Source organism: Dermacentor variabilis, chromosome 3 (assembly GCF_050947875.1).
Source record: "Dermacentor variabilis isolate Ectoservices chromosome 3, ASM5094787v1, whole genome shotgun sequence".
Taxonomy (NCBI): domain Eukaryota; kingdom Metazoa; phylum Arthropoda; class Arachnida; order Ixodida; family Ixodidae; genus Dermacentor; species Dermacentor variabilis.
In genome coordinates, this window is record NC_134570.1 from 145336273 (window position 1) to 145360414 (window position 24142).

The 24142-nt window shown below is 44.0% G+C and overlaps 1 protein-coding gene across 1 annotated transcript; it reads right to left on the bottom strand.

Moving 5' to 3' along the window:
• Positions 1-2325: 2325 nt before the first annotated feature.
• Positions 2326-22028, bottom strand: LOC142576367 (uncharacterized). Its single transcript, XM_075686469.1, has 10 exons — positions 21886-22028; positions 20660-20748; positions 16451-16540; positions 15815-15908; positions 13233-13288; positions 12011-12100; positions 9814-10096; positions 8915-8958; positions 8234-8323; positions 2326-4949 (listed from the first exon to the last, which is right to left on the bottom strand). The coding sequence occupies exons 1-10, from the start codon at positions 21950-21952 to the stop codon at positions 2553-2555; spliced, it is 3300 nt and encodes a 1099-aa protein (XP_075542584.1). The 5' UTR covers positions 21953-22028; the 3' UTR covers positions 2326-2552.
• Positions 22029-24142: the final 2114 nt, after the last annotated feature.

Consider the following 24142-nt stretch of genomic DNA (forward strand, 5'->3'; position numbering starts at 1 on the left):
TGCTTCGAGTGCGTTTTCTCACACACTTAGAAATATTTAGTGCATTTATTAAGGAAATTAGAGCGTTCTTTATTGTAACACCTTATGTCTTAAGTCTCAATCTCATTTGTGCCCTTTGTCGGGTGCATTGATATCAATAGCAGTGCACTGCCCATGAGATCAGCCGAGACGCTAGTGATGCTAGTAGTGATGAATAGCAGTGCACTGCTCTTGAAAAGCCAAGATGCAAGCTTGCAAGCGTACTCGGCCCTATTGCGCCCAAGCAGGCCAACCTAGAGGAAAGTACCATCATGGTCAGTGAGCCGCTGTCGGGGGGCACGGTGCCCTAATATGATGTCGCGGAGGAGGAAATTCGCAGCGTCCCTTGTACAGCTGGTTGGAAGCGCTTCCGAGACCACTTCACCGCGTGCACCTTTAAGATAAACAACTTGTCGCATGTAGACCTATTGACTGCGTACTTGCACAACCTTTACTCCTCCTATCATCGCCGTCCCTTCTTATTATACTGGAAGGATTTCCTTTGTCAAACGTATTGCTTCTGCACGTTCTGCAAGCTGTTTTATTCTTCAGCCATAGGTAGTTAGAGGCCTGCATGTACAAATAATTGTGCTCTTGAAGGCTGGCGCTGACTCAACATCGAATTACACTAGCGCAACTGCTACCGCGTAGGTAAGCCATGTCACAAAGTTATTATATTGAAGAAGCGCTATTTGGTGGTTTCCATCCCACGATAACTTCTTCCGCAGCAAACGGGCGAAGGTTTGTATAAGCTATCGAACTTTCTTTGACGCACATATTTTCACCAATATTTTTCTTTCGCCTTTGTCGATCTGCTAATGCCCGATATATTGTAGCTATATATTAGCCACCAAATGCGTTGGGTATTTCTTTGTCATAAAAGCTTACGGAACAAGGCTTCCACCTTTCCTGTCTTGGAAATACTGGCCAGACATAGCGATGACAATGCTTATCTTAGCCTAGAGGCAGCGTATATTTCACGAAATCCCTAACATGCAACTTGAAGCAGCCGACAATGTCAACATTGTCGAATGCTTCTGTAATGGCAACTTCCCATTCTGCTACCGATCGATAATGTAAAAGCGGCTTTTCCCTCAGTCATCCTATCATACAATACGATGAAAACTGTTGGTGTGTACAGAGAAACATATACCTGCGTTGTCTGCGTTTTGAAGAAACGTACGCCTCATATGCTGAATGGCTGAATGCCAAATATGGCTGAGAAAGTTACGTCAGGAACAAAGACGCTCCACAAAGCCGTGTCTAACACTAAAAAGCACACGAGGCTTATCAAAATGGCACAGTGGCAGTGAATTTCTACGAAGCACTCAGAACGCAAATGAAGAATTCGCCATATTTCAAGTGGTATGAACTAAGCGGCTGGCTCTAGCTGTAGGCAAGGCGCAGACAAAGAGCCGGCTGACGGCGGACGCTATTGTACGCCTGTGTGGGTGCCCACAGGCACACATGAGAAATGTCATGCAGGCCTGTGTTCAATGTACACTTCAACATCGTTCTGATGATGCGGGATATAAATAAATAATGGATATAACGAAGTAAATATTTGAACTCCCCATAGACATCCCCGTATTCAAAACCCGCATTTTACCGATGTAAAATTGTTCCTGATTGTATTGGGCTTAGTGTTACACTGGCGGAAGAACTAAAGAGGGAGCGTACAGGAAGAGAAAGTGGACGTACGTGGCAGAAACTTCTTGTTCTTAAATGTTCATTCTTTAGTTTATCCCGCAATTTAACACTAAGCGCAATACAGTTATGAACATCTACCAACGAGCCCCGTTGACTGCTTTAGAAAAAATTGTTCTGTCAAAAGATACAACGAACCAGATTACAGTGGGAAACCAAATAAACTCAGAGTTTTGCCCGAAATCCGAAGCATCGATTGCGATAGCGCATTAGTGGTCAGCTGGACGAAATAAGAATATTAGCTTTACCTCCCGTATAAACTTACTTTAGTTTATACTCCTGTATAAATTGAATTGCCAAGCACTGCGTCAAGCGTGCACAACCAAACAAGAACACCTCTGGCTCGATTACCTCGTAAACTGGCTCTCAACACGCTGGAGTGAGGAAGCCTTTATCGATGCCGAGAAGCTGACCAACATAACGCATAGGTAGGCTTGTTTTGCAGAAGCATGCTTTAGTGTGAAATTTCTACGTCAACCACGAGCAGACTGTGCTATGAATGAGCAGACCGTGCGCGTACTTTGAATATGACGTTGGAAACCGTGTCTCACCTACATCTTGGATTCGTTGTTCATTATTCAACAAGTGAGGCACATGGGGTTATTACCATTCAGACCTTTATTCCAGTCACGCATTTTTACGAAACAAATAGACTTGTTCTTTTATTCAGTGTACACAAACAACGACACTAAACGCAATTGATTTTGCTGCAAGTGCTGATGGGTGCGTAGAGAATGGTTTCAGTCTTGGGGTACCTCCAATCTAGCACCGATTCCAAATGGCCCTTACGTGAGATTTTCAGACTCATAGCTCAGTGTACTGGTAATTCAGAGCAAGGTGGTTGCCTGCTCCTCTGTGCTAGGTGCCGTAACGGAGTCCTTTGAAGAAGAAGCTGTTTTTTGTACGAAATCAGTAATGACTATCGATGGTCGGCTGCTTACGGCGTCACTGGCTGCCGCGTCTTCGTTGGACTGAACGCTGGTCTCACTGGGAGAGGGAACTTCTGATTCCGCCGGGCTAGACTTGTTAGCTTCTTCGAATTGCGATGCGGGCAATGTCTCTACAGAGGTGGTTTTCGAGCTGTCAACCACAATGGCGTCAGCTTGAGAGTCGTCCGACTCAACTGGACGAACAATTTCCTTGTGAGTGATAGTTGTTATAACCTTTACAGTGGCTGAATCGGCAGTAGCAGTCGTGGCCTCATAGACTTCACTTGCAACGGCAACAGAGCTTACTTCAGTGGCATCCTGCAGAACCTGAGACGCTTCTTCGGCGGAACTTGTCGCACTAGCTGTTGGGTCACCGGATACAGGAACAGCTGTGCCCGTGTGGTCCGGGCTATCACTTACGCTTTCGCTGGATTCAGCTACGGCAGAACCTGTGGGATCAGGTGCACTTGTTTTGTCAACTTCTGAAAGGGGCAATGTCTCCACGGATGTGGTTCGCTTCGTGTCGACTGAAGTTTCTTCAGGTTGGCTAGCGTCTCCGTCTATCGGCCGAGTGATCTCCTTTCGAGTAATGGTTGTGATAATTTTGACAGTTGCTGATTCGTCCTCAACCTTCGTTCCTTCAGTGGTCTCATCGATAACGGGAGCTGCTTTAGTTTCGGGTAATTCAGTCACAATCTCTTCTGGTTGGGCTGCTTCAATGCCTAAAGTCGTTGTGGCCACAACTTCAGGTTCACTGACCAGGACACCGACTGTAGTGCTAGCTGCGACTCCTGTATTCGTTTCGTCTGAAGCTACGCCAGGATTGTCGCTGGACACTGAAACCACTGATTCCGCTGTGCTAGATGCAACCGTTTCGTTGATTTGTGATACGGGCACTGTTTCCACGTAGGTGTGACGAGTTGAGTCAACCACAGTAGCGTCTGACTGGTCGGCATCTGGCCCTACGGGACGGACGATTTCTTTGCGAGTGACAACTGTGATAACTTTCGCAGTCGCTGTTTCCCCTACAGCTGTAGTTGATTCCGTGGCCCCGCGTGTGGTTGCTAAAGTCGCGCCGTCAGTCACTTCCTGTTGAATATCAGAAATTACTGCATGCGAAGTCACTGTTGCATGTTCTACGTCAGCTGGCTGGCCAGACACAACTTCTGTCACTGCGCGATCCCCATCTTCACCTTCGTTAGTTGGAGTAGTACTAGGATTTTCCTGAGTGCCTTCCGTTACGTCAACTGTGACTTCTTTCTCAGGGTTGTGTGTCTTAGTAACTTCTTCTAAAACACCTTCAGTTACGGCTGACGTCGAGCTTTCTGTCTTAAGCTCCGTTTCGGTGGGTGTACTTGCATCGCCAGCATCAACGCCTCCTTCTGAAGCAGCTTGCGAACCTGTGGTCGTGATGGAGGGCTGACTTGTCTGTGGATCTTCTGTTTGCAATTTAACGTCGTCGGCGGCGCTACCTTCGGATGCTGACTGAGTAGACAGGCCTACAATGACGGTATCAGTTACTGAAGCTACAGTCGCAGTTTCCTGAGTACTACTGCTCGGTGTAATTGTCGCTTCGTCACCGGCGCTTTTGGATGTAGACAGTTCTTCGATGTTACCAGACCCTTCCTCGTCCTCACCGGTAATTTGTCCAGCGGCAGTGGTATCTTGCTCTTCTTCACCTTCTCTTTCACTGTGCGTTGTCACTTCATCGCCTGATGGTGTTCGAGCATGCTCACTTGCTGCAATATCTGTTGCATCTTGAGGTGCAGCCGTGCCTTTGGGCAACGAATCACCGGTGGTCGGGTCCTGGGTAATTGTCACTTCCTCCACTGAATGACCTATGTTGTTCTCGGTCGTTCCATATACTGCTGTCTCCGCAGTTGGTGCTGGTTCGCTCACGTTATCTTCAGTGCGCGCTTCATCATCTGCTGCTGGTGCTGAGTTCGCTGTCGTGGCCTGCTGGTCAGAGGACCTTGCCTGCTGTTCGGTTGTCACAAATTCTGAATTCACAGTTGTGGTTTCAGGTGCACTGACAGAGGTGCCCTGGTCAGCGTTCGTGTAACCACCTTCTTCAACTGCACTGGTTGTGGATGTTGATAGGGCTTCTACTCCTTCCGTGTCTGCTGCCAGCTGAGTTGTAGGTTGTTCACCTGCTTCAGTGGCAGTAACGACGTCTCCATTTGTGGTCGTAGGGACGGTAGTAGTACTTTCTTGCTGTACTGTTGTTGCTGCTGTGGTCAGAATAACGGGCTTGCACTTGCCGTCAAAGCACACGCCTTCTAGAGTCTTCTTTCTCTGCAATTGTCAAAAAATCGACATTTACTTTATTAGCCACTAAGACGAAATAAATAACCAGTAAAACTTTAGCTCATCTCAATATATCGTGAACGTAGAATGTTCCACCTAATATGATGGTTAATATCAAACCAAATATTTTAGAGAGTTGATGCAGTGCTAACTGCATTTTTGTTACTTCCTCGCAAAAATATATATTATGTATAAAAGCAAGCGCACATGTCCCACAGAGCCACCGATCATATTTCAAGAATCACCGACTGCGTTCACCGTTCTCATTGTGCTTTGAGTGTAGCTTGCTTTTGAGAGCACAGGTTCGCCCAATAAAAGTTAGTTTCGTCCTTCACAGTTTTGCGACTGTCTTCTTCACCGTCATTACAATGTGATAACATTCTAAGTTCTGCCTGGGATTGATGCATGTACTAGTAAATGTAGTGGTACGGGTGACAACTCTTTAATATCGCACATGACAAGCCCTCCTAGAACGACACAAATGCAGTAGGCAAAATACATGATGAACAAAGGAAGCCCAATTAGTCGTTATTGGTAAACAATATGAACGTGTTGGAATTAAGAAAATGCATCTTTGCACACCTGAAAGCAAACCTGCCATCCTGCGAACTTTAATATTCCTAAAAATCCCGCAAACCGGCGTAAAGGGTTACCACACATATTAAAGAACTCTAATCTGAGCACACACTTTCTGTGGCGTGCACATACCCACCAACCTTGAAATTTGAATATTCGAAGACATGTCGAAGGCGCAGGGGCAGTTGCGCGCCTTTTGATAGACTTTGCGCTGGGCGCACACCTTATCTGACATACATACGCACATCTTTGCATAGTCATCGTAGCAAATTTGTGGCAGCAGAAATTGACAAGAGAAACATTGTTTTTTGGTCACAGTGATTTTTAAGTGACTTTCCTGACACAGAATTTGCGTATTTAAGAAAATTGTCTCTGCAAACTTGTACGAACGAATTAAGTAGCTATATTGTTTGTAGCATATTTCGCGGCCGCAGAAGGCGGTGCAAGTACCATCACAATTTCTTTTTACGCTCATTTTTTGGAACCCCTCACCAACGTACCTTTCTAGAGCTTTAAAACATTTTTCATGAATTGAATTTATCCTTCATAAAACGTGACATAACATTGGTAATATCGCAGAAGATGCCCAAATTCGTAAATGTTACCGAAAATTTGGAACTTACAAGATATGCCTTAAAGTTATCATTTTCATTTTCCGGTATTGCTAAGGATTTCTTTTTTATTACGTTCGCACTATATCTAGGCTGGAATATAACTTTTGAAATAGGCAAGTGTAGAAAAAAATGTGTACACATGCCCAAACTCTGAGAAACCGGCTAATGGAAATCTTCGAGAAGTGCGTACGTAGTGAAATATCGCCTAACGATTGATAAGTAAGTATGTCGGCTGAAATGGCGACAGAACAGGAAATTGCGCAAGTCGCCTAATTTTATTGCGTTGGATTTTGTAAAATCGAGTGCGAGCGCATGTAATGTTACCCTGCATTTCAATACTCTTGTTTATTTTTTTTTTAATTTTAAACGTAGAGCATGCCCGATTTTAAATATTTCGAGAGCGCGTATGACGATGACGGCCCTGGATCTTCTAAGTGCATAGACAGGCTTTGATCTCGCCACCGAGGAACGTGATTGGAAGGCACCTTCAACGCACACCCTGGTTTTAGTCACCATCACCTGGTAGAAGACACATGCCTCCCGCGCTGTTTTTGGTTCTCAACCGCGGCTCATCTTTGCACCAGTGCGTGCCCTTTCATATGATACGGCATTGATATAGCGATAACAGATATCGCAGTTGTCGTGTTCTTCTAAATTTGTTCGTGCAAAGGGAAATGAAAAGGAGTGAACGGCTTTAAAACACCAAACTTCCGGATCGGGTCGAGAATTTTTTTTTCTCTTGGAACTAACCACGAGACTCTGCCGCCAGTTGTCGCTACTGTTTAGAATATCGGTCGGCTTTACACCGCACACCATATCAGCGTCATATAAATGCCAAAACCGGCATGATATGCCACACCAGACGCAAGCGCGGAAGCACTCAATTGCGAGCGCTCTCTCCTGTGCCCTTGCCTTCACAAGTGCACACGCTCTTGCATTTGTTGTCTGCGAAGTCTTATCGTTGAGACGAATCGCTGACAGCACCTCGCGCGTGCTTATTCATTCTCATTTCTACTTTACAGCTGAAATATGTCGCTCATGCACAACTACGACATAACAAAGAACATAATTAATAAAAACTTCGTCGCAGTTTACAGATTTCAGACCTGCAAATATTCTGCGTACCACTATAATGGTTTTGCTTCTTTTTTTGTAAATTTGCCGCATACCTCTGGTAGGACAAGATCTGCTGAAATAAATGGCGTGTAGCAGTGAATACTCGAGCTGGAGTATTCTTTGCTCCCTTGCTTGTGCTACCGCATGTCTCCGCGGCACGCGCATTCTACTAGGGCGCTCTCATGCCTTGCTGTGGACGCTTGTGCTACATTTAAATATATACCTGAGCCTGTAGTGGCTGTATAGGAATATTTTTGTGTTTCTATTTGTTCCTGCTAGTTATAGTGCTGTGGACAAGGGCAAGCCTTTGTTTTCGGGAAGGCGATCTGCTAAAGGTCCGCGTTCCGATAGCGGCTCTGTTTAAAAGAGCTTGCGTACTTCGCGCTAAGCACAGATTAACAAAAACCAACTGGTTATAATATGTCAGTTACCGTACTAGTACGTGCGTCTTAATTACGCTTCCGCGGGTAGATACTAAACAATCAACTGAGTTCCAGTCAACGAAGGTACGCTCTATGAACCGCAAAGCATTCTAACCTTGTCAAGAGATGCTGTCGGAAGTTAATTCAGTTTTTTTTTTATAAGCGACGTTATTTTTTCACTTGTGCCAGTTGATGCCGTTTGCATAGTAGCACTTCGAAAGTATATAGAGGCATCTTATTTCCCCAGAATGTCTCGAGGGCTAGCAGTACAGTGAGATATAGATTCTCGCTAAAAATCAAAAGATAACTCTCAAAAGCAGCCAAACCAATTTGTCTAAAAAATAAGATCTGGAATACCTAGAACACATTATTGATAAAGGAAGAATCTGATTTCCTACCGGTATTTGGTAAAGTCACCTGAAGCACTGACTGGCATTCGAATACTGAATGGGCAATTTGGCGTCAAAATTTGCCGATGAGACTGGCAACTTCATTTGTATTCGCCTTGTCTCATGCCGCATCTAAAAAATGAAGCTTGCCTTACCCAGCATGGTGTTCCATCCTCTTCAAAGCCAATGCCGAAGGAAGGGTAGCCTCGACAGAGAAAGCGGCACTTAGCCACATGTCCATTGCTCTAGTAATTAAGAGGGGAAAAAAACAAGTAAGTTTAATTGTATTTGTTTGTAAAGTTCATTTCGCGTTTATGGCACGTACTATAATAGACTTTATTGGATAAAAATTTGCATTTCCTATAGGTTCCTTAAATTTGTACTGATAATTCCTTTATGATATACAAAGTTGCTGATCTTTCCTTCAGTACACTTTTGGTCATTAAAACGTGTAAGGAACCAAACCTCTGCTTTTTTTAATGTCATTGAAAGAGTAACAAAAAACTTGTTCGCAAATGTACCCGTTTCAAGTTTACAGGCATGCATGTGAAATGGTAGAGTCAACGGAATTGATGGCCATGCGCCAGGAGCATTACCCGAAAAGCGCTTAATGTATCATTTTGCATTTTCTAGGTCAATGAATCGCGCTGCATCACTGACCACAAATAGAATGCCACAAGTGGTTCCCCTTCGGCCTGAAGTAGTGTCAATTTTCTATCTCTGCAAATGTTTACAGTTGCCAGAGGGGAATGTTTCATCTATATCAAACATTTTACATTCTTTACAATTTTAAAACTTGGAAGCGTTGGTAATTTTTGAGTATCAATCCCACTTACCACTCTAGCCGGGTAAGCCCTGTCACACTTCACGCCGACGAAACCTGCAGAGGAAAGGACATTTGTTATACAAGAGGGCACAAAGGCGTTCAGGAATATGTAACTACTCTGATTATTTCCTAAGCTGCACTGTCAAGTGGCAGGGTGCTGGAATAGTTGCAGTCGACACGCCGCTGATGATGACCCGAATAATTTTAAGAACTCCTTAACTAAACTAACGAGCACCTTTAGCGCCAGAAATACGAATGCAGAGGCAAGAGTTTACCAGCGTCATCCTATGTGTTCGTTACGTTAGCGGCTGTCCGAGTCTCTAAGCACCTTGCCGTCAGTACACATATTCCTCCGCATCTTCATATCATCTCACGAAGGCTCTTTTTGTTTTGTAATAAGAAATACCTGACATTTGCGACAGCAGAGAAATAACCCGCAGCGCCTGTTTTGTGTAGTGCCAAATTGACGGAAACAAATCACCAAGACATTCCTATAACTGTATTTTGACCATTATGTTCAACCTTGCCCTTAATGGGCCAGAAACTTATGTTTACTGTAACTAGATGGCAAAAGCTATGGCAGGTTACGGTTAAACCATTTAATGATAAATTTTCATTTCTGGGCAATGACTGCTGCAAGGTTCGGGTACGTAATCTGAGGTCAGAATGCACTGATGAACTGAATGCTCTGCTGGAAGTAATTATAGCTAGAGCTGTCGACGCGCCCGTTTTCAATTGTTCTCGCACAAAATGAGGCGATACGCTTATGCACACGTCATGTTTACCAATGTTTATTCGGCTGCTTCGAACTAACTTCATTGAAAAACAAGCCTTGAGAATTAGGACGTTTAAAGTTACCCCTTATTTTATTGTGCAGGCGCGCGCCAACGCATCGCAGAGAAGACGCACCTGGTCGCCAAGGTGGCCTGGCCGCGGGAGCAGCCGTCGCCGGTGCTTGTGTGGAAGCTGCAGTCACTGCTGCTGTGGGTTTGCTGGTTTGCAATAGAGCAACATCATCTTCGGTAGCTTGTGCCGTAACCGCCGGTAACGCGGGAGCTGCAGAAGAAGCCACTGGAAGCTGCGGTGTTGTCGATTGCTCCGTGGACGTTGTTTGTGCTGCCGTAGGTGCCGCGGTAGGTTCAACGGCCTTGCACATGCCTTGGTCACAATAGCCAACATTTCCTCCCCATGCCTGCGTGTTGCCGCAAATGATGGTAAGGAGAAATATATAAATGAACTAAGGGCAGGAAAAACACAGTGTGAAAGGAAAAACTTGCAGTAGCAATTTCAACACTCTGGTATCTGGCGCTGCTGAGTTGCGGGTACTTGTACATCTAGTGCCGCTTCGCGTGCACATAAGTGAATATATGCTAGGAAAGAGCAAATACGTCCCTAATGCTGCCGTATTGTTGCGGCTGGCGGTCCGTCGATACCAAAAAATTACGAGTAGGTTTGAGCTCCCATTCAAGCTGATTTTCGTATCTTGTGGTTGTGTTGCGCTTCGGGGAAATAAAATTGTATAGCGGTTTGCGAACCAATTGGAGGAATCCTGAAGGCAAGCCGGTACCGTTAATTTGTAGTAATATGTTCTCTGCTGACAAATAAACTATAGTTGTAAATGAGCGTTTGTGGTGTGCCAGCCTCCCTTCCGTTAAGGTCAGCGCTTATTAACAGCACCGTGGTTTACCTGAGCTGCTGGAATGGCAGACGGGTTACTAGATATCGTGCTCAATCTATAGAAGCTTGAGTAGTTTCGAAACCGCGCAAGCTAACAAGACGCGAGAAAAGGAGAGACAAGAGAGCTGACTAACAGCCAAATATTTATACTTTCAAGAAGCTTAGATAAGCACTACGTTGAAACGAAAGCCAGAAAATACGTGAAGGAGCATGTATGTAAGCAAAAATGTGATCCCTACGATAAGAATGACAATTTCTTCTGAAGAAGTGAAATTGAAGAAACATAAAAGCATTGTCACGCTTCTGGATCTAGAAGTCTTCGCAGCGTGTGAAGTGGCGCATTGTAAAAGCGTGGATCAATGAAGCCCTTAGCAGGTATTGTGGTCACCAAGTGGCAACAAGCTTCACATCCCAAGTAGAAAGGCTAAAACAATTAGGGTGCCCCTTACAGCTTTCGACGAACGACGCTGATTGTCTACTGGCTGATGTCAAGATCAAGAATCTGGGAGCCGGTCAACCTGATAGTTCCTGATTGAAAAAGCTTGCCGTAATTCTGTATACGCACAAGATATCCCACAATCTGAAGAAGGTTCTTAACAGGAGAGGCGTTAGGTTGTCATTCACTCACGTAAATAACCTTCGTAATCTGTGTCAAAAGATTAATAGCGAGACCGGCGGTGAAATAAGTTGCCGAAAGGAAATCGTAGATACTTTGTTAAGTGCCGTTATAAAGCTATTTACCGAATTCTTCTTTCTTGCGGGCGTTTCTATGTCGAACAAGCGGGGCACTGAATGAATGAATGAATGACCTCATGCGCGAACACTCAGACAGGGTCAGAAAGCAAGAAAGAAATAGCCACCTATTGTTGCCTGGTTCTGAATGTGGCTGTGAGTCCCTTTTTATAGATTAGACCATAATGCCAAACTATCATGATGAGTGCGAACGACTAATATCCGAAGCCTTCTTCATCCAGAAGAGTGGTAATGCTTGTGTACGTTTTCCTTCAATGTTACTCCTTCCAATGGATAACTCATTCACATCAGAGCGATTACAGGTGCTTTTTTCTTCCGCGAATGTTCCATTCATGTGTTTTCTGGCTTTTCTCGCAGTGTGGTACCTATGTTTGCTGCGTGAAAGAATAAATATTTGGTTGTGAATCGACGCTGTTGCTGGTCCTTTCCCGCGACTTGTTATTTTGCGCTGTTTCGGCTCAACTAATCAACCATATAGCCACAATGCGTACGCTTCTGCAGTCAAATCTGGATTAAGAGCACGCGTGTTTTAGTAGAAGTGGATGTCCACATCATGCACTATATCAGACTGTTATGACTAAAACTTATTTAATTACTAGCAAATAGGAAAGAAACCCAGGTAACGTGTGATGTGTTGGCAGGTTTACGCAAGGACGATAAGAATGTTTTCTTTTACCAAGCATGGTGTTCCGTTATCTTCATTTGCCAAGAAAGAGTTCCTCCTTTGCTTGCACACGAACTGGCAGGACCGAACAACACCGCCAACCTGCACAAATCAAAAGTAAAATGCAACTTTCACAGCAATAATTAAACGTAAACCTTGTTTAAACGCTGATGGTAATGATGAAGCAAGTAACGTTCTTCTAAGATGATTTGCTATAAAAAAGAACGGCAATGACAACATGCACGCAGCGTTAGTTCGATTCCATGAAATTAGTTGAAATCCTTGAGGAGAATGGGAAATGCAAGCTCCTTTTGTTTGCCATATTCTGTTGGTGGTTATCACAATGAACATGCCGGCAAGTCTGTACGAGGCGTTCTTGTGAGGCTCTTTGAACGCTACACAAGTCGGAGAACTTTATATGTATAGAGTGTAGATTCTAACGTCAAAGAGGAAGCCAGCAGAGCACTACAGTACTTCATAAAGACCAATTTACTGCACTACAGCCCTTAAATAGACTGAAAGCCCGAACATGACATTCTATCACCTTATTCCCCTTTACTCCTGCTTGTTGTAAGGTACTGAACTAGGTGCAGCCTGTGAAGGCCTACCTTCTTTTTGTGTGCTTCTTCCTCGTTTGTTAAAGAGGCTTCCGCAAAGAGGTGGAGTATAATCTCGCTTTACAGCTATCGTGAGCAATATTGTCACATTGTAGTCAAGGCACAAAACCAGATAGTAGTACCACTCTGAGTCATGAAAACTAACTTCTTATTGCGCGAACTTATGCCCAGAAAGGAAAGACGCAAGCAGAATGGCAGAGGCGACCGCGGTAATCGATTGCCGAAATCTTATCCACGGGGTCAGTGGCGTCGTCTCTTTCCACAGGACTCTGAGAAGAGTGTGCCACAATCGCTGTTCCTCACTCGCATGCCTTCAAAAATGTGCAACACAACTCGCGTGGAGCATGCAGCTTAATTACAAGTTTTGGCGAAATGGAATCGGCGGGAACCATCGAGATGTTTTTATACACAGGGGCGCGCCTTGTACCGAGCGATAACGTTAATAGCTGATAGCAGGTGAAAGAGCCATTGCAGGAAATAGGATAAACAGTGTGCGCGTGTCAATACGATTATCAACGTGGTGCGATCTTAATAGCTTGCTGGAAGAGTACACCGCGGTGAAGTGCTCATATACGCGTTCAGATTGAGATATATATGTGGCTTTGCACTGTACTCACCTTTACTCTTTCCCGTCGGTTTCTACACATCAGAAAACGCACGGGGTCTTGGCGTCCTGTGAGAGCAAACGAATCAGAACAAGCGCATCAGGGAACTGCGCACACAGGCGCAATTCAGTGGACGTAAGCGCAATATTTTGAGCACCTTATCTATCGAGTCTATATTTTCGCTGCCGGAATTGAAAATACAAAAAGGCCGCTGACGCTGATCGCTGGCGCGAAAATCGCTGACGCTGACAAGACATTGAGATAAAAAAATATACGGCTGTGATGACAAGCTGCATTTTCATTCAGGCTGCTAGGCTTAATATCTTACGCCCTGTATTCTAATACAATTCGCGATTCTTTTTTGTTCCTTCACTCTACTGACTGAGCACTGCACCACCCCTGAACAGAAGAAGAAGCTATGCTTCTCTAAAATTTCTCTGGTGTCATATCGAAGCGAAGTTATAAGTTCGGCTAATGGGTGGCGCTGCTATTCACCTTTATTTTATTTTATTTTTTTTTTGTCGAGCTTGGTTGCTGGGTGGAGGAACGTTCGAGAGTATTGGGTAAAAATAGAGAGAGAAGGACAACAGGGAAAGGAAAGACAGGGAGGTTCGCCAGTGTAAATACCGGCTGGATGCCGTTTGTGGGTAAAAGTAAATCATTACTGCAAGTCAGGTGCCAAAGCTGTCTTTATAAAGCTAACCAATGTGGAAGTCCAACATTGTGACATTCGATTCTGAGGGAGGCGGTCGACCGACAAAATCAGAATCTTTCATCAGGAAACATTTCCTTTCTGAGAAGGTAGTTCTAGCTGTTTAATACTGAGTACAAGTAGTAAGTGGAGACAATGTTTCATTACGCAGCTAAAGTGCCCTATAATCGAGATGGCTTCACTTCGAGTATATCTATACGGCGCTATTAAGGACAGTTGAAGAGAATGACATTTAGATTAAGTGACCTGTATAATGTACAAAAATTAAACGTACACGCTGTCGAAAGATTTGTAATACCGTTTTCTAGTAAACTGATGGTTGATATGTCATTTATTGAGCATAAGAAAAGGAAATGTCCAAAAAATGACAGACATAGTATGCAGGATGAAACAGCTGCCAAGCTATTTGAAGGAAGTGAACGAAAACTGAATGAGCGCATGTAAGATACTTAGAAGTACTGACTGCTCCAACCACGCTAGGCACTACTGTCTAAATAGTTTGAACGGAGGAGTTCCAGAGAGTCCAAGGTAAATGCTATTTTGCCTAACTTTCAATGGATAAGTCGTCACAGCGCCATAAGCGCCAAGAAGACGCTTAGAATAAATTTGAACGCATCCGGCAACATCGTCACCTAGCAGCACCCAAGCGTTGCCGGTAGCGAGCAGTGCGCGGTGACCCCTTTACTAATATCACAGTGCGAAAATCGCGACATTCATTAAGTTCAAGTGAAAAAAGGTGGCACGCGCACTCATCTCGAAAAGCGGTAGTTTTTTCGTACAGTCATTATTATAACCCCGTGGATGCTTATCTTATATCTTAGGCAAATGCGACAGAACACATCTTTCCTATACCTGTACGAAAGCGTGTTTTCCTAATGATAACTGGTAGTTATGGCTTTGTCGATGAGAAAGAAATTTTAGCAATGTGAGCTACTTCTAGAAGCAAGCCTCGTGTCATCCTATCTTCTGTGCTAAATAATTTTCATGCAGTTAATCTGTTTCGCGTTCCTCGTATCTGTTTCGCGTTCCTCATATCTACCAAAACTAACATTTGTGTAAATCTGAGAACAGGAAGTGATACAGCGCAAGCTCTAGAATGCAAACGCATTGTGCTTGACATGACCTTGTCACTTTAATTTTCAGGACCAAATATATTAAGCTTCACTGTGGTTAAAATTGACAATGCAGCGCAACCCTCTCTAATACCACCAGGAAGAAACGTTTGCGTGAAACCCGTACTTATTTCCTAATATAATCAAATAGGCGTCTCTATCTTCACAATCATAACACCTGACTAGAGGCTGCTTGTTGCATGTCGTTCGCGTATGCTTTGACAAAATGCGATAGTGAGATGTTCCTTCAAGTAAAGACCGGAAATGCAGCTTACCTGTTTCATAAGAACACATAACACTGAGGTGTCATCAACAGAGATAATTTGTTTCGGCCGCATTAACAAAAAATATAATTGATTTGTTACAGCCACTGCTGACGACTCTGCAAACTTTCGCACTCAATTTCCATTATAACTTAATCGACGTAGATTCGTGGCACAATGTATATTTAACGATTTCTTCGCTTTAAATTTCATCAGTAAGCTTTCAGTGCACAGTATGTCGCTGGCAAAGTAATTTCCACTATCTGTATACGTCAGTATTTTTTCTTTGAAGCTACATGTTCCTCATGTGTTGTGCACAGTAGCTTTTAAGGAAAGAAAGCCTGACAACGTTAACCATCATGCGAAGTTTACAATTTATTGAGGAAAAATTATGCGACCTTATAGTTGGGGTCGTGCCATCTTTATCGTACGTTGGAAACATGTTAACCTCAAAGAAATTTTTTTAGAGTATGCTAGAGTGAGTTTCTAAGCTGATCTAATAAATACCTTCTACGTTGTTGTCTTCGTCTCTTTGCACCGTTGGCGCCAGGTACTGCCGCTGGCAGCGGCCTCTGAAGCAGAAGCCTTGTCGCCACCAGGACTGTATTGATGAGAAAACAAAATATTACGTGCTATAACTTATCAGAATGATACTTTTGAACTGTGTCGCCAAGAACAAATAGACTGTAAAGTGTCCCTGAATACTGCTGCGAACAAAAACTAGTATGTCGCACTCTTGCAGAACTATGCGATGATGGCTACACTTAAAACACAAAAAAAGCCGTGAATGAATGCAGCATTACGACACCAAGCTGGGAAGTGAAGTGTGATAATTTGAGAAACAAAGATTTTTGAACGCCATCTGATTTAGGAATATAACGCTTTTATAACAGCAAACAGATGGGGACCATATCAAGCATTTGGAAAATACTGACAAGTGTAGTTTTTCTTTCATTTCACTTAACAATTAACTTTGGCAAACTAGCTCCAATTGCTAGTATAGCAACCGGCCTTCATTTCACGCCTGAAATACGATAGCTGATGACCCGCACATCGGTGTTTGAGGCAGCCACTTGTGATACTTTCAGGATCATTTCGCGTGTGTTTCGCGGAGTTGTAGGAGCATAAGGAAACGGATCTCACCAGTTGGCAAGGTGTGCCGTCTTCCTCGTTTCCGTACCGGACAGGCCAGCCTTGGCAGGGGTACTGGCAGCTTGTCCTTACGGCGCTGGCCTGCCGAAATAAGCGTGCAGCGCAGTTGGAAGGCTTATTTTCGGAACATGCCTCAGGACTATGGAAAACAACTATGTGGGCGACAGGACACATAGTTATACGACAGGAAAGCTGGGAAATTTTAAAGATTGCATATGTACTATAACTATTACCGGAAATGCAGTTATCTAGGGACACCAGTAAACCTAGTCGGTCACAAGCACACAAGGTTGCTGACAATTGAACAAAAAGGTAACAGGGAAATCTAAGTGTTATGTTTCTTTATATTTAGTTATAATAAAGCGAAGAAAACTGAAAGTGAACAAAACTATTGCTTTCCACACGTCATAGTGAAACTCACATCTTCCGCATAATGCGAGCGGCTCTTCACGTGTCAAGCTACCGCGCAACCATGATACAGCATAGTCTCATGGATAGGTGTGTATGCGTATACGAGGTTAGCCTGGGAGTGTTAGCCGGTGTCGCCGGCGACCGTTGAGATAGACGTGAAGCGATTTTTTTTTATTTTCCAGGCGGAATCGAGACAGGGATAGGGCGATAAATGAGAAGCGAAAGGCGGGGAAGTTAACCGGAATGAAAATATACAGTTTGGTACTCCGCACTGGATGGTGCTTAGCGTGTTTATATTGAAGCCGAATCAAGTGTCACAATTACAAGGTTCTATCAGCGGGAGAGGGATGTTACATTAACGCCGCTGAAGGGTCACTTGGTACTTGTAACTTGCGAAATTTGAAATAGAAATGATTTCATATTATCAGAGCAACTTCATCTAGAGCACCACTTTTCTGATAAATACTAGCGGTGTTTGTACATTTGACAATAGGAAGACACCTAACTGCAGTGACCACCACTCATAAGGAGGGCGGGTTAAGTACAACTGCAATTCCACTGGTACGTTTCCTCCCACCTCCCACGTAGACAAAATACCGCTGCGATCGGCACTTCATATTTGCAGTCACTGGGGTCGCTCGGTTCTGAAGGATGGGTGCTATGAGGCAAATAAAACTGAGCGAAATATATCCTTGCATGATACCGGCGTTGAAAGCGTAAAGTTTTTTGACCGAATATCAGCTCAAAACCGGCTGTCTATATAAACCATATAAGCTATATACTCAAAGAGTCCTTTAGCAAAACTTTAACAATAGTTTACAACAGGCCGCCATTGGCCGCCATTGGAATCTGAACCTGGCAACGTTTAACGTTAGAACGCTATCTAGTGAGGCGAGTCTAGCAGTGTTATTGGAGGAATTAGAGGGTAGTAAATGGGATATAATAGGGCTCAGTGAGGTTAGGAGGACAAAAGAAGCATATACAGTGCTAAAAAGCGGGCATGTACTGTGTTACCGGGGCTTAGCGGAGAGACGAGAACTAGGAGTCGGATTCCTGATTAATAAGGAAATAGCAGGTAACATACAGGAATTCTATAGCATTAACGAGAGGGTGGCAGGTCTTGTTGTGAAACTTAATAAGAGGTACAAATTGAAGGTGGTACAAGTCTATGCCCCTACATGCAGTCATGATGACCAGGAGGTCGAAAGCTTTTACGAAGACGTGGAATCGGCGATGGGTAAAGTCAAAACAAAATACACTATACTGATGGGCGGCTTCAATGCCAGGGTAGGCAAGAAGCAGGCTGGAGACAAGTCAGTGGGGGAATATGGCATAGGCTCTAGGAATAGCAGAGGAGAATTATTAGTAGAGTTTGCAGAACAGAATAATATGCGGATAATGAACACCTTTTTCCGCAAGCGGGTTAGTCGAAAGTGGACGTGGAGGAGCCCGAATAGTGAGACTAGAAATGAAATCGACTTCATACTCTGCGCGAACCCTGGCATCATACAAGATGTAGACGTAGTCGGCAAGGTCCGCTGCAGTGACCATAGGATGGTAAGAACTCGAATTAGCCTAGACTTGAGGAGGGAACGGAAGAAACTGGTACACAAGAAGCCAATCAATGAGTTAGCGGTAAGAGGGAAACTAGAGGAATTCCGGATCAAGCTACAGAACAGGTATTCGGCTTTAACTCAGGAAGAGGACCTTAGTGTTGAAGCAATGAACGACTATCTCATGGGAACCATTAAGGAGTGCGCAATAGAAGTCGGTGGTAACTCCGTTAGACAGGAAACCAGTAAGCTATCGCAGGAGACGAAAGATCTGATCAAGAAACGCGAATGTATGAAAGCCTCTAACCCTACAGCTAGAATAGAACTGGCAGAACTTTCTAAGTTAATCAACAAGCGTAAGACAGCGGACATCAGGAACTATAATATGGATAGAATTGAACAGGCTCTCAGGAACGGAGGAAGCCTAAAAACAGTGAAGAAGAAACTAGGAATAGGCAATAATCAGATGTGTGCGTTAAGAGACAAAGCCGGCAATATCGTTAGTAATATGGATGAGATAGTTCAAGTGGCTGAGGAGTTCTATAGAGATTTATACAGTACCAGTGGCACCCACGACGACAGTGGAAGAGAGAATAGCCTAGAGGAATTCGAAATCCCACAGGTAACGCCAGAAGAAGTAAAGAAAGCCTTAGGAGCTATGCAAAGGGGGAAGGCAGCTGGGGAGGATCAGGTAACAGCAGATTTGTTGAAGGATGGTGGTCAGACTGTTCTAGAGAAACTGGCCACCCTGTATACGCAATGCCTCGTAACCTCGAGCGTACCGGAATCTTGGAAGAACGCTAACATAATCCTAATCCATAAGAAAGGGGACGCCAAAGACTTGAAAAATTATAGACCGATCAGCTTACTGTCCGTTGCCTACAAAGTATTTACTAAGGTAATCGCAAATAGAATCAGGAACACCTTAGACTTCTGTCAACCAAAGGACCAGGCAGGATTCCGTAAAGGCTACTCAACAATAGACCATATTCACACTATCAATGAAGTGATAGAGAAATGTGCAGAATATAACCAACCGTTATATATAGCTTTCATTGATTACGAGAAAGCGTTTGATTCAGTCGAAACCTCAGCAGTCATGGAGGCATTACGGAATCAGGGTGTAGATGAGCCATATGTAAAGATACTGGAAGATATCTATAGCGGCTCCACAGCCACCGTAGTCCTCCACAAAGAAAGCAACAAAATCCCTATAAAGAAAGGCGTCAGACAGGGAGATACGATATCTCCAATGCTATTCACAGCATGTTTACAGGAGGTATTCATAGGCCTGGAGTGGGAAGAATTGGGGATAAAAGTTGATGGAGAATACCTTAGCAACTTGCGATTCGCTGATGATATTGCCTTGCTTAGTAACTCAGGAGACCAATTGCAATGCATCCTCACTGACCTGGAGAGGCAAAGCAGAAGAGTGGGCCTGAAAATTAATCTGCGGAAAACTAAAGTAATGTTTAACAGGCTCGGAAGAGAACAGCAGTTTACGATAGGTAGCGAAGCACTGGAAGGGGTAAGGGACTACATCTACTTAGGGCAGGTAGTGACCACGGATCCGGATCATGAGGCTGAAATAACCAGAAGAATAAGAATGGGCTGGGGTGCCTTTGGCAGGCATTCTCAAATCATGAACAGCAGGATGCCACTATCCCTCAAAAGGAAAGTGTATAACAGCTGTGTGTTACCAGTACTCACATATGGGGCAGAAACCTGGAGACTTACGAAAAGGGTTCTGCTGAAATTGAGGACGACGCAACGAGCTATGGAAAGAAGAATGATGGGTGTGACATTAAGGGATAAGAAAAGAGCAGATTGGGTGAGGCAACAAACGCGAGTTAATGACATCTTAGTTGAAATCAAGAAAAAGAAATGGGCATGGGCCGGACATGTAATGAGGAGGGAAGATAACCGATGGTCACTAAGGGTTACGGACTGGATTCCAAGGGAAGGGATGCGTAGCAGGGGGCGGCAGAAAGTTAGGTGGGCGGATGACATTAAGACGTTTGCAGGGACAACATTGCCACAATTAGTACATGACCGGGGTAGTTGGAGAAGTATGGGAGAGGCCTTTGCCCTGCAGTGGGCGTAACTAGGCTGATGATGATGATGATGAATCTAAAACTGACTTCGTAGAAGGCTAAAGGGGGGGCTTCGTACTTATTAGCTGTGCAGACAATTTGACCGATAATCACACCTGCTGGTGAATGAAATACTCACTTACCTCATTCACTGGGTAGGCGCGGTCACATACTGCACTGACAGAAGGCTGCCGCACTGGTCTCCAACCATAGCCACCCCAGTATTGCTGGCCTGAGATGAAGAAAAATAGAATGCCAGTTTGCTTCATTGCAAATAAAAAACTCTTCCATCACTTGGCCTAGCTCACGAAAAAGTCACTCAAGTTTTCTGAATCACTCACACTACTCACAGCTACTTCTTATTTACGTATTGATCACGCAAATTCATTTCGCGAATACGTATGCCTAATTAAATATGTTACGACCTCGTTCTTGCAATAAAATACTTTTCCGGCTTGGCAGTGGCATTTTCGCAAGAACGTAAAAAACAGTAACGTTTGCCGACCTATGCACACGAAAGAATAAGTCTACTGAAACCATGTACTCCTAAATCAGGTAGTCAGGTAAAACTACCATGACACTCTAGTTCATTAACACGCAGGCAAAATGTATAGAATGTCTAAAAACGTGATTTTTTTGTATTTGCTCGAGCTATTTACCTTGCGCCCAGTTTCACTGCCATTCGGAGGAGGATACCAACTTTATCAAACAGCTGTACAAACTTAACAACGCCAGAGCTGTATATTTTTACTGTTTCACCAAATAAAATTGTGTTGTACTCAGTATTACCTTTTCACTTGAATGTGTCACGATGAAGTTTATGCTTTTAAACAAAGGGATTATTTTAGAAGATACGTCGACATTTATGGGAATAAACCGCCGCCGAAGTACATATAACATAATTGAAACTCCGCACAATTAAGGGCTACGCGCTATGCATGGCATTTAAAAAACATTAACAATTTAATGGTGAAATAGAGCAAAATCAACGACCTTCAGTAACACACTTTTCGCGTCTTCTAGCCTTCATAGCTAATAAGGATAGGGCATAACAAATTCATACACATCGCCACGAAGACGGTAAGTTACCGATCTGACAGCATTTCAACAGCGGCTCTTTAGTATTCGTAGAGGCGAAGGAGGCTCACATTTAGCCGCAACACAATACCTCAAATCGGCGTTCTCTGTGAGCTTACAAGGAGGTACGGTTGAATTTTAGTGAATTGTTAGGTGGCTATGGAGCTACTGCTAAAGAACAATAGACAACAAAAAGAAGCCCGTTTTCCCTCCCCTGTGCATTAAGAACACAGCCCGTGTTCGCGCTACGAATCTCGGAGCCTCAACAGTCGTTTACGGCAAACTCACGCACCTTGACATACGGCTGGCAGGCAGATTGCGAGCATCACCGCACATGCGGCGACGCTGGTTGCTCCCATTCTTGAGGTCGAGTCGGCGGTGCGTTGTAGCACCTTGCTGTTATCCTTCAAACTGCCTCGACAAATTCTCTCGCACCGCAAAGCGACCCTTTATACGTGCCGGAAAAAGTCGTCAGCGTCCCACGTAGTCCACAGCAATAGCTGTGACGTCGTGGAAGGCAATCCTTATCGACGCTAGCACCGTTCGTCTCTGCGACAGCGACCGTTATCTGCTGTCATTGCGCGCCCAGGCTTCTACGTATATCGCAAGCTGCGAGCAAGCGAGCAGCGTCTGCAAGATGACGAGCGTGTCTAGCGCTTGGCATTATAGGGGGGGCGTGTCGACGTCACTATACCATCACCAAGGCCCCTAGTCATCTCTCCTTCTATCTTAAGGCTGTTTTATGTGCATCCGGCTTGAATATCTGGCATGCAAGAAGGTTGTAATTCAATGTCGAGACAACTTGAAAGCCACAGCAGGAAAAAAAGAGGTTCAGGATAGATTTACGTAGTCGATCATAAACAAAGCAAATGTTTGAAATGCTTAAAAATGCGCACTATATGTTATGTGACATGAACATCGGAGGGTGACACGTAAGAGAAAATACTCGCTGACAGACACAATGCACAGAGCCGTGTTCACAGTGTATCTTTTCATACTCATATTTTCTTTGTAAAGCAGAGAAGACCTAAACGTGAATACTCACTCTGATTCTGACCAGGAATGATCATTTCAAGCGATGGACATGCAATACTTTGTCGTAAAACAAGCCCCAGTACAAGATTCGATGTAATATGCGACCCATGAATTGTTGCACCATTTTTTTTCATTTTCGTGAAGAAATCAACATCTGCTATCCCTTCTGAGTAAACCCTGCAGTTCAACTTGTGCACTTAAGTTTATTAATTGTCTTACTGCTTAGCATTTGTCTTACAGCTAGGCAGTATGTATCATACAAATTCGTCCAGCTCTCTTTTCCTTCACATTATTAGCTTATTAACACCAATATATACGATAAGGCATAAAGCGATACTTTGCATAGTGGCCATCTATATATGTCACTTTGAGGGTAACAAGTACCTATGATAAAAATATATATATAAAAATTCATCTACCTTGAGTGCGAGGGGTCTTTCGCCGTAATCATATATAACATCCACTGAAATAAGAACTTGGCTTTAGTAATTATTGCGACATCTTGAAGATACGCAGCAGTTATCTTCCTTAAACCAAATGCTTGTAAATTTTGGAGTATTACATAGCTAAACATAATAGTAGGAACCAGACCTTTCCTATGCAGCACACGAAGGACAAGGTAGATGGATGCATGGCATAAAAAGCCCCCGAAAGGGATAGTTAGGCCGACAGAAATAGGTAATTGCATTGTCTCCTATATTTGCTGCCTTGACATCTTCATCAATTACAGACCACTCGCCGTAAAGTTTCAATTATCCAAAGGTATAAATGTCATGTATGTATCAGCCTTGGTGTTCCGAATCTAACATAGCGTATCCAAAATAAAATACTAAAATATTATGTATATTCTCCCAAATTAGCTGAATGCCCTATGGGCTATATACTAAAGCTGTATGGTATGAGGTATACGATGAAAGGTACGTTTGACCATCCGGCGCTCCTTCGCCTCCACCTAAACTGCGTACAGGAACATTTCGTCATTTCACTACCTTGAGAACGATATCGGCAAGCCGCCATCCTAGACAAAAAGATCGTAATAGACGTCCAATGCTAGATTTGCCTGAAAAGAAAAAGACAGCAAAGCCGGATTTTGGGACGCCGATATGCCAACGAGCTAGCTGTAGACTTGGCGAATGCAACGCGGCCACACGTAAGGCCACACGATGCACAATGCCGCCGTGTTGCCTTTGGAGATAAAGCTTCGTGTGCAGGTACTCATTTTTGCGTTCGCTGGGAAGCGCGTAAAATGAAATAGTGTGTTGACTAGCAACAGGAGGTGGCAGCAGAGCGCCTGAGATTATAATAAAGGCAGGCTCTGAAGGATCTGCAAGGCACTGAAAGGGCCGCGGGGATCATAGCTAGAACCACAGAGGTCTGTTGTTTGAACGCCACTGAGGCAAAAGCCGATACTGAGAGGTGCGTTGACACACAGGAAAGGGAGCTGTAAGCTGTTGCTGCCCGCCTATATTAAGCACTTCAAGCACGCGGAGGTGTTCCGCAAGCCCCCCACGCAT

Excerpts from the sequence above, each read along its gene's own strand:
- LOC142576367 (XM_075686469.1), bottom strand. The coding sequence starts at position 21,952 with ATGGGAGCAACCAGCGTCGCCGCATGTGCGGTGATGCTCGCAATCTGC. Across the intron at positions 16,541-20,659 it reads GCGCCTACCCAGTGAATGAG|GCCAGCGCCGTAAGGACAAG; the intron begins GTAAGTGAGTAT and ends TTATTTCGGCAG. Across the intron at positions 15,909-16,450 it reads ACGGCACACCTTGCCAACTG|TCCTGGTGGCGACAAGGCTT; the intron begins GTGAGATCCGTT and ends TCATCAATACAG.